Consider the following 11,195-nt stretch of genomic DNA (forward strand, 5'->3'; position numbering starts at 1 on the left):
AGGTTAGGTGGACCTGATGGTGGCCCCTGGGTTAGGTGGACCTGATGGTGGCCCCTGGGTTAGGTGGACCTGATGGTGGCCCCAGGTTCCCCTGAACCTTGAACGCCATGAAAGAACGGCATGCAGCATGGTCCTAGGTTCCACCGGTTCTGCTGCCAGCCCCATGGTTAGCTAACATTAACGGCCAGGTAGGGACCTGGATGTTCTGACCCAGGATGGGTTCTTTGATGGACCCAGAGAAGACGCTGGTTCTGGTCAAAGTTCTTTAATGATAAAAACAAAGTTCCTTAAATAAACAACAACAGAGTTCTAGCTTGAAACGATCCATGAAGACTCTACTGCTGGGAACACTGGTTCTCCTGGGTTGTATCAGACCTCACGTAGATCACCTCAACCTTTGGTTTCCTTCTCCTCCCTTCTTGGAGGTTCTGCTGGCGGTTCTCCTCAAGCTCGTCTTTCTCCTTGGTACCGGTCCAACTGAGGAACAAGCAAAAGAACAGAGGTCATCATTAGGCTTCAGTCTGGGGGACGGGGTGGGCTTCTGAGAGAATGAAGACAAACTGAACCAAGCTGGTTCTATAGAGAACATTCTGACTGATCCTGACCAATGTGCCTCGTTGACATGACCCTGGTACTTAGGATCCAATCAGAGACCGGCTGCTGGTCCTAACTAGACCAGGACCAGCAGCAGAACCCACCTGGAGTTGAAGATCACTTCTGGGTCATCAGAGCTGATCTTCACACACTTGGCAGGTTGGACCTCTGGTTCTGGAAGAGATAAGAAATGATGAGCAGATCGTCCACTGCAGGGAACCATCGTGAAACCACTGGAACCCATGGAACCACTGGGGACCCCCCCATGGATTCATCGAAGAACCATCGGGGAACCACTGGGAAACTCCCATGGAACCACCGGGGAACGACCCATGCAACCACTGGGGAACCATCAGGGAACCACCCATGGAATCATTGGGGAACCACCCATGGAACCACCGGGGAACGACCCATGGAACCACTGGGGAACCATCAGGGAACCACCCATGGAATCATTGGGGAACCACCCATGGAACCACCGGGGAACGACCCATGGAACCACTGGGGAACCATCAGGGAACCACCCATGGAATCATTGGGGAACCACCCATGGAACCACCGGGGAACGACCCATGGAACCACTGGGGAACCATCACGGAACCACCCATGGAATCATTGGGGAACCACCCATGGACCACCGGGGAACGACCCATGGAACCACTGGGGAACCATCAGGGAACCACCCATGGAATCATTGGGGAACCACCCATGGACCACCGGGGAACGACCCATGGAACCACTGGGGAACCATCAGGGAACCACCCATGGAATCATTGGGGAACCACCCATGGAACCACCGGGGAACGACCCATGGAACCACTGGGGAACCATCAGGGAACCACCCATGGAATCATTGGGGAACCACCCATGGAACCACCGGGGAACGACCCATGGAACCACTGGGGAACCATCAGGGAACCACCCATGGAATCATTGGGGAACCACCCATGGAACCACCGGGGAACAACCCATGGAACCACTGTGGAACCACCAAAGGATGATCGGGAAACCCCCCCATGGAATCATCAGGGAACCCCCCATGGAATCATGAGGGAACCACCAGGGAACCACTGAGAAACCCCCATGGAATAATTGGGGAACCCCCATGGAACCACCGGGGAACGACCCATGGAACCACTGGGGAACCATCAGGGAACCACCCATGGAACCACTGTGGAACCGCCAAAGGATGATCGGGAACCCCCCCCATGGAATCATCAGGGTACCCCCCCATGGAATCATCAGGGAACCACTGAGAAACCCCCATAGAATAATTGGGGAACCCCCATGGAACCACCGGGGGAACCATCAGGGAACCACCCATGGAACCACTGTGGAACCGCCAAAGGATGATCGGGAAACCCCCCCATGGAATCATCAGGCTACCCCCCCATGGAATCATCAGGGAACCACTGAGAAACCCCCATAGAATAATTGGGGAACCCCCATGGAACCACCGGGGGAACCATCAGGGAACCACCCATGGAACCACTGGGGAACCATCAGGGAACCATGAGGGAACAGGTCAGATCTTCCTCTCTGGCTGTGGAGGAGGCGGACTGCTCCTCTTGGTCGGTTCTCCACCTACCTGCTGCAGTGCTGGCTGCGTCTGTAGCGACCTGTTCTTCCTCTGTCTTCCTGTCAGTGTCCTCCGTCACCATGGTAACCGCCTGCCCCTCCTGGTCAGTTCTGTCTGGCTCTGGCTTCACATCAACAGGAAGCTTCTCCTTCCTCCTGGTGCGGGTAAGGTTCTTCTTCACCTCTGCAGACCCAGAGGAGCTGCGGTTCAGAGCAGAGGACATTCCAGCAGATGTTGAACGGGTTCTTTCTTACCTCTGGGTTCATATTTCTGTTGGAGCTCCTCTACACGCAGCTGCAGCTTGATCTTCTCACTTTGGGCCTTTAGAAACACAAAACTGGATCAGAACCGGTTCCAGCTGCAGAAAAACGGATCAGAACAGGTTCCAGCAGCTGCTGTGGTTTGATCACAGTACCAGTTTGAGGAGGCGCTCTGATGTGTAGAGCTTCCTCTCCAGCTCCAGAGCTCTCTGGCTCTCTGACAGAGACTTCCTCCTCTGGAGGGACAGCTCCTTCCCTAGACGCTCAGCGTCCTTCCTGAGAACACAGAGAAGGTCACTCTGGTTCACACAGATCTATGGCCTTTACTACACTCAGATCATTAGAGGTCAAGATGGATGGATGGCAGATAATGCCAGCCCAGAACCAGTTTAATGTCTGATGAACGAATGAATGGTAGATGAATGACGGATGGATGGATGAATGACGGATGGATGAATGAATGAATGATGGATGAATAACTAGATGAATGATGAATAGTGGGTGGATGATGAATGGATGAATGATGGCTGGATGAATGATGAATGGATGAATGATGGCTGGATGAATGATGAATGGATGAATGATGGGTGGATGAATGATGGATGGATGAATGATGGATGGATGAATGATGGATGGATGAATGAATGATGGATGAATAACTAGATGAATGATGAATAGTGGGTGGATGATGAATGGATGAATGATGGCTGGATGAATGATGAATGGATGAATGATGGCTGGATGAATGATGAATGGATGAATGATGGGTGGATGAATGATGGATGGATGAATGATGAATGGATGAATGATGGGTGGATGAATGATGGATGGATGAATGATGGATGGATGAATGAATGAATGATGGATGAATAACTAGATGAATGATGAATAGTGGGTGGATGATGAATGGATGAATGAATGATTGATGGATGATGAATGGATGAATAATGGATGGATGGATGATGGATGAATGATGAATAGTGGATGAATGAATGATGAATAGTGGATGGATGATGAATGGATGAATGATGGCTGGATGAATGATGAATGGATGAATGATGGCTGGATGAATGATGGATGGATGAATGATGAATGAATAACTAGATGAATGATGAATAGTGGATGGATGATGAATGGATGAATGAATGATGGATGAATGAATGAATGATGGCTGGATGAATGATGGAAGGATGATGAATAGTGGATGGATGATTAATCGATGAATAGTGGATGGATAAATGATGAATGAATTATGGATGGACGAATGATGAATGAATAACTAGATGAATGATGAATAGTGGATGGATGATGAATGGATGAATGAATGATGGATGAATGAATGAATGATGGCTGGATGAATGATGGAAGGATGATGAATAGTGGATGGATGATTAATCGATGAATAGTGGATGGATAAATGATGGATGAATGGATGATGAATAGTGGGTGGATGATGAATGGATGAATGAATGATGGATGAATGAATGATGGATGAATGATGAATGGATGGATGAATGATGGCTGGATGAATGATGGATGAATGATGAATGGATGGATGAATGATGGCTGGATGAATGATGGATGAATGATGAATGGATGGATGAATGATGGCTGGATGAATGATGGATGAATGATGAATGGATGGATGAATGATGGCTGGATGAATGATGGATGAATGATGAATGGATGGATGAATGATGGCTGGATGAATGATGGATGGATAAATGATGGATGAATGGATGATGAATAGTGGGTGGATGATGAATGGATGAATGCTGTATTTCCATGAATGTCCTGTTTTTGTCCTTGGATGGATCAGATCCGTCCTCAGAACAACCAGCGATGGGAAAGGACCGACTCTCTCTGTGCTCGTCTTTCTCTTCCCTCCTTTACTGACCTGGAAAATCCTTCAATCCAAAAATCAAACCTTTCCAGGCTGAAGATGACGAACATGATGAGCGGATGAACTCACACAGAGTTGCTGAGCTTCAGTCGGAGAAGGTCTGTGTAGAACGTCTCATCCTGGCCGGCGCCTCCCTCTGCTTGGACCGGATCGGCCGGCTCAGCCTTCAGCAGACTCTAAAAACACCACATCTATATTCAGCACATAGATCCAGAATGACCAGAATCCAACCACAGGACCATACCAGGACCAGAGGAGCAGAACTCCTCAGGAGGAGCGTGCCCACCTCCATCTTCTCCAGCCTCTGGAGTTTGGTCTCCAGGCTCTGGATCTCTGCGTTCTTCTCAGCCAGCATGGACATCAGCCTCTCCAGCTGAGCCGGGTCGGCTCTAGAACCCTGCAGCTGCATCAGAGTGGCGATCTGGGCCTGCAGAGAAGAAGAGGTTTATCCCAGCGCCCCACAGGGAGCAGATCCACAGCAGGGTGTCCACGCTACCTTCAGGCGCTGCATCTGCTGCTTGCTGAAGGCGTGCATCTTCTGCAGGGACTGGTACTGGACCTTCATGCTGATGAGCTGCCGCTCCATCGCTGCCCTCTTATCCTCCAGCTGGAAAACACCAGAACCGGTTCTACTGAGGAGGCTCGGTTCTGAAACAAGGCTTCAGACGGTCCGTCTCCTTACCTCGGCAAACAGGGAGTTCCCTTTGCTGCTTGGATCCTGGGCCTGCTGAAGAACCTGATCCAACTGGGTCTGCAGGTCCCGGTTCTGCTCTCGAGATTTCTGGATTTATACAAAACACTCATGAGCAGATAGAGGTCCACTATGTTCTGGTTCTGATCGTACCAGGCTGGTTCTGGTTCAAGTTCTAGGCTGATACTGGTTCTAGGCTGGTTCTGGTTCAAGTTCTAAACTGGTTTTGGTTCTAAGCTGGTTCTGGTTCTAGGCTGGTTCTGGTGCAAAGCTAGTTCTGGTTCTAGGCTGGTTCTGCTTCCAGGCTGGTTCTACAATCTTGTTAAAAGAAGCTCCTCTATGACGTAGATCTTGGTGAGAAAGATGCTGAAATCAAGAAGATCTATTCTGGAACCAATCACTACCTCCTTCTCCTCCTCACCTCCAAATAGGGGTGTAAATAATAATCGTTTTGTATCGATGCATCGATCCAAAAGCCGACGATCCGATGCATCGACACGTCCGCAAGATAATCGATTCATGTTTTTTTTTTTCCTCCGGTCTATTTTTATCCATTTGCTCCTGGGCGTAATTCTTCCTCCCGTGCTGCGGTGGCGCTAAACCTATTTTCCCCTCCTACCGCGCTTCCTGGTTATACTCTTACAGCAGTTTGTTGCAGCAAGCTTCACACAGACATTTTTAAATTATGCTCAGTATTGAAGCGTGGTCTGGGCTACACGCTGTGGGTCTAGATACGGCCGAGGCGATGAGGAAGTGGGGACGAGTTTAGTCCGACGACGGAGGGACAATGGGGCAAAGAGAGCAGAGATTCAGCTGGAAAAAGGGTCCCAGCGTTCTCGCGCACCTCGCTCTTCTAGCGGGTCAAACTTCACGAGTTGTTTTCCGCAATTTCGGTCATAAAAACAAAACAAGCCGGCCTCCTGTCTGGTGCACTGTTTGCGGTCAGCTACAATCTGGGAGAGGTGCAGCGGAGCGTCTCTCAAGGGGCGGTGACGTCAACACTCTGGAGCCTTCTTCTTCTTCTTTTTTTTAATGGCGGTTGGCAAACAACTTATAGGTGCATTACCGCCACCTTCCAGAATGGAGTATGGACCAGACAAACTATTATATTCTCCCTAAAATACCCGTTCTTCTTAGAAAATTAAAAATACCCTCAAAAACTACATCCCCAGATGACCTTTGAAACAATTCCCTTATATGTAGTTTATTTTTATTCCTGTCTAACTCTCTACACAACATCTCTCTTTCCTGAATATATTTATTACATTCTAAAAAAAATATGTTGGACAGTTTCTCTGGAGCCGAGGTATTGCATTGAACTCATTACACTGATATTGTGCAGTATTTTTGCAGTATTTTTTGATGCAACTTTTCTACTTCTGTTATTTGCTGTTGTTTCTAAAGAAAATGCATAATGATATTACAGCTTTCATTGATTTATTTCAAACTTGAAACTTTGTTTAGCCTGTAAGGTGTAAAAAAAAATAAAAATAAATAATAATAAAAAAAAAAATTAACCGATTAATCGATTCGAATCGTGGTGTATTCTTAAGTATCGAAAATAATCGAATCGTTGGATCAGGAAATCGATACTGAATCGAATCGCCATGATGGATGTGATTTACACCCCTACCTCCAAAGCGTTGAACCAGCTCACAGCCTCCCTTCCTCTCCTCCCCCTCCCTCCCTCCCTCTTCTCCTCCCTCCCTCCCTCTTCTCCTCCCTCCCTCCCGCTCCTCCTCCTCCCTCCCACCCTCTCCTCCTCACCTCCAAAGCGTTGAACCAGCTCACAGCCTCCCTCTCCCGCTCCTCCTTCTCCTCCCTGCTCCTCTCCAGCTGTCTCAGCAGGCTGCTCCTGCTCAGCTCCAGCTGCTGCTCCCTGTAGAGGCTCTCCTGCAGAAGTTGCTCCATCTCCACCTGGACCAGAGGAGCACACATCAGGCCACTGCTGCTCCCGGCGGGAGGCTCTGCCCACCGGGCCTCACCTTGGCGTTCTCCAGCTCCGTGGCCTTCAGCTGGACCTCCATCATCTCTGAGGTCATGGAGCTCTGGGTGTTTTGTTCCAGGGCTCTCAGCTCCTCCATCTTGTTGCTCAGCGCCTCCGCCTGCAGCTCCAGCTTGTGCGTCAGCTGCTTCTCGTTCAGCTGGAACTCCTCCAGGGAGGACTGCAGCCTCAGAACCTGAACCGCAGGAGAACAGAACCGTGTTTGGACCTGAGCGCCAGCCGCTGAGCGCCGGGCCTCTGATGTCCTACCTTGTTCTGGAGCTCACTGAGGGCCACGCTGTGGCTCCTCTCCAGATGTTCCTGATGTTCTTCAAGCTGCTGCTTCTGCTGCTTCTTCACGCTCTCATACTCTGACTGCAGAGACTCCAGCATCCGGTTCTTGAGCTCCACCTCCTTCTGAAGGGAGTACTTGTCCTGCTCCAGAGCCTACGGCACACAGAGACTCAGATCTACTAGCTGCAGGTCTACGTTGGTTCAGGCGTGGAGCAGAACCTGCAGGAGGCGTCTGTGGGCTGCTCACCTCCAGGGCGTTGGTCATCTCCACCCTCTGCTCGTCCAGGCGCTCCTGCAGCTCGTCCACCTGCCTGAGGAGGTCCAGGCCGGCCTGAGCGGCCTGCCGGGCCTGCTCCTCGCTCTTCTTCAGCTGGCTCCTCAGCAGCTGCAGCTCGTCCTCCGCTGCCATCTGACAGGAACAGGAAGTGATGCCACAGACAGATCATCACCTCCTCTCTCTCCTGTCATTTCTGATGCTTTAGTTTAAAACCTTCCAGTTTAGCTCCGCCCCATTCATAAACCATCAGTGAATGGTCAAACAGAGGACCGAAGCTCTGCTTGCTGATTGGCTGCATCAGGGCCACCGCAGCGGCGAGGACTGGACGCCATGATGGGAGAAAGAGGAGGAGATCCATCTTCTACTGCCTGCTCAGACGCATCCATCCCTCCCTTTTTTATTTCAACTTTCCTTTATCTCTCAGTCGCTCAGCTTTATGTTAAATTAATGTCATTAAATACAATGAATTTAAAATCTCTGATTTGATTTTTAACCATCAGCTGCACATGGAGGTTATTCAGGAGTGAGAATGTTGCAACATGAGAGCAGTTTGGTGGTTATTAAAAACAGCACATCCCAGCGGCCAAAAGAAAAGCTCTGAAACAAAAAGAATCTTTAACAAGTCTTCATTTTGCAGCCGATGACTTCTTTAGGTGGAGGAATCTGGGATTATTGCTAACGTCTGGTTTGCCTGCATGTTTTGCAAATGGCCGCATTTCGTTGGACATCATTTTTGTCAAATCCAGATCGCCGCCATATTGTTTTCAGGTGGGAAGCAGCTTTTCTGGCTCCACCTTAGACTTATTTGGCTTTTCAGCTGTCGCCATAGTTACGCTGTAAGTAAACACACATACTCATTGTTGTGTGTGCCAGAACGCTTTCTGGAGGAAGAGTGACTGATGCATTCAAAGCACGTGGGAGAAACTAAACTCTCAATAAATTAAATAAAACACCTTAAATCCTGCCTTGAAAATTTGCACTCGATGATCGCATTAAAGTTGTTTTACTATCACGCAGAGGAAAGCTAAGTTGGAAGGGTAAATAAGGAAAAAATTTGTAATAATGTCTAATATTGTGAAGCGTAAAAGATGATTTAAACGATCAGCGGATCCTGAAACATTAACTGCCAGCAGTTGATCCAGGTAACAGAAACAGTTCACAGGTGAAATCATACAATGACTGAGGTTTGAATCAGCAGCTCAATCAGATTTTTCAGAGTCGGTGAGATAATGTTATCTCCTGAGTCTGAAAAGGCAAACATTTCTTCACCATTAGTGTTTTGTGATGAGTTTCTAATTGGTCTCTCTAATTGTGCCAGTAAAACAAACAGTAAAGACTCAGTAAAAAGTAAATCAAATAATTCTCAGTTACCAGTGACTTTAAAAATGTGAATGACTTAAAGTTGTTCTGCATGCAAACAATAAAACGACAAACAGAAGGGACTAAGAAATGACAGCTGACGTAATAAAACATGGCTACACATCATGGCAGGGTCATAACTGCCACATGGAGAAAACATCAACAATAATAATTCCACATTTAAAGAACTACAACCCTAATTTAATGATCAACATCATGGCAGCATCCCAGGTGATGGAGGGTTTTCCAGTCCCTCTGCAGACTGGGAGGCCTTCAGATGCTGCTGACGCCTTTATTTCATCCCCAAACTTCACTTTCTCCTAATATTAAACACTTTCCACAGACAGACGCAGGTTGATAGACCTTAGACCAGGATAACTTTTAACATTTATCCTGACCACTTCCTTTACTTTTGCAGCATTTTGATCAGGCAACCACCCAGCCACCTAATCCCCAAAAACAGCTGTGCTGATGACGCTGTTTCTCACTAATTAATCTAGTTGATTGATTTCTTATCTGCCTTTTTCTACATGATAAATATCAAGCAGCCATGTTGTATGATAAACACACCATGGCTGCTAAACTCTAGGATTTAAATTCTACAGTGAAATAACCTTTCCTTATAAGCAGGCAGTTGAAAAACTACATGTTACCCATTAGTGCATAGAGGGCAGTAAACGCAGTTCAGCAGCAGCCTGTTATGGCCTCAGACCTGGAAATAACATCCAGACTGAACACGTTATTGAGACCTGAAGCAGCTCATCATACAGGACAGACCCCTGAAACCAACACCTTCCTAGAGACTGGGATCCGTGTCCAAACAGGAACGTGAAGGAAAAGTGAGATCCTGGAATTTAAAAACAAGAAAATAACTTTCTGTCACCATTTGAAAAATAAAGGTGGGAATAGTTGGAATTTTGAATTGAAAAAGTTTGTTTTTAATGTTCTTCTTTGGAGCCAGATCTTCTGAATGATGAGCCTCTTTAATGGATTTATATTTACATTCAGGGATTTATGCAGCAGGAGGTCTGCAGGTTTGATTTATAGCGATAGGAATGACCCTCCATGTCACACAGACTGTTTTTATTTCTGCACTTGTGAAAGACTCTGTTCATTGTGTGGGATTATTTGCACTAATTTGCAACTGCTTTTCTGTTGATACAAGTTAATTACTGTATCTTTCTAAAAACAAAAACATCCACATTCATCCGTTAGAAATGTCTGGTTGGTTATTTGCCAACAGTTTGTTACGTTAGGAATATTGTTTTCATCAGGCATCGCCACAGCCACCTAAGCTTCAGGATCATCTGCAGTCCGGATAGATTCTAACCAGTTAAACTGGCCACCAGTTAGTCTCTGACACCGGGAGCAGCACAGTCGGTGTCCCTGTGAGCAGAGCTGTGGAAACGGATGGCTGGGGAGCCGCTGCGGCGGCAGAGGCTGCGCCATGGCGGACAAACCAACCGATCAACGTCAAACACCGAACCCGTTTACGTTGATATTCGCTAAACTTCCTTTTGTTTGACAGAAAGTGGCTCTAATATTTCACTTCCGCATCGAAGTCTACTAAACATTTATGATAACATATTACTTATATGAATAAAATAATTCCAACAATACTCCACCTTTCTGAGGAAGCTGTCCTCCGTTAACCCGCCCTGGTTTGAATCCTGTTCCCGTGATGTATCGCGATAGTTTGAATCAGGAGAACTGTACAGTAAGAGCGACCTCTAGCGGCCAAGAGGATCAAACGCTTCATTTTTACTACTTCCACCAAGAGCTCTGATGGAGGGTTTCTTTATAAGTTTATATTTTTCTTTATTTATGTTTATACTATACTACACTGCATTCTCATTGTTTTAACATTTATAGCATACCAAGTGCTTTATAAAAATAAAAACCAAAAATAAACACTGCATAAGTGTTCATTTATTCAAATAACCACTGAATCCAAAGGCGACTCAGTGTCAAACCACAGAACCCTGGAATCTCTAAACGTTCAAAGCAGAAGATCTTTGCATGGATCAAACCCTGGAGCGGAACATTGGACCAGAACAATCAGATCAGAACATCCGCATCAGAACATCGGATCAGAACAATCAGATCAGAACATCGGGAGCAGGACATCTGATCAGGACATCCAGGGCAGAACATCAGAGCTCAGGTCCAAAGAGGATTCAGCAGCTTGAGCAGAAGCTGAGCAGAACCAGAGGAGCCAATCAGAAACAGACGTGCTTATCAAACATGGTTGTTA

At 47.2% G+C, this 11,195-nt stretch overlaps 1 protein-coding gene across 1 annotated transcript; it reads right to left on the bottom strand.

The window, feature by feature from the left end:
- Positions 1-249: 249 nt before the first annotated feature.
- Positions 250-10,650, bottom strand: spdl1 (spindle apparatus coiled-coil protein 1). The gene is made up of 14 exons (XM_038276065.1): positions 10,567-10,650; positions 7,553-7,714; positions 7,282-7,458; positions 7,013-7,207; positions 6,795-6,944; positions 5,019-5,117; positions 4,833-4,943; positions 4,623-4,763; positions 4,406-4,512; positions 2,589-2,709; positions 2,428-2,494; positions 2,183-2,356; positions 699-768; positions 250-477 (listed from the first exon to the last, which is right to left on the bottom strand). The coding sequence occupies exons 2-14, from the start codon at positions 7,712-7,714 to the stop codon at positions 336-338; spliced, it is 1,716 nt and encodes a 571-aa protein (XP_038131993.1). The 5' UTR covers positions 10,567-10,650; the 3' UTR covers positions 250-335.
- Positions 10,651-11,195: the final 545 nt, after the last annotated feature.

The sequence above is a fragment of the Cyprinodon tularosa genome, unplaced genomic scaffold (assembly GCF_016077235.1).
Source record: "Cyprinodon tularosa strain WSP-4 unplaced genomic scaffold, ASM1607723v1 ctg992, whole genome shotgun sequence".
In the NCBI taxonomy this organism is placed as follows: Eukaryota; Metazoa; Chordata; class Actinopteri; order Cyprinodontiformes; family Cyprinodontidae; genus Cyprinodon; species Cyprinodon tularosa.

What these genes read in the sequence shown, in the direction of transcription:
- spdl1 (XM_038276065.1), bottom strand. Translation starts at nt 7,714, where the DNA reads ATGGCAGCGGAGGACGAGCTGCAGCTGCTGAGGAGCCAGCTGAAGAAG. An exon ending in AGAGGCTGGAGAAGATGGAG is followed by an intron (nt 4,513 to 4,622) that starts GTGGGCACGCTC and finishes TGGTGTTTTTAG; the next exon opens with AGTCTGCTGAAGGCTGAGCC. An exon ending in CTGAAGCTCAGCAACTCTGT is followed by an intron (nt 2,710 to 4,405) that starts GTGAGTTCATCC and finishes CTGTGTTCTCAG; the next exon opens with GAAGGACGCTGAGCGTCTAG.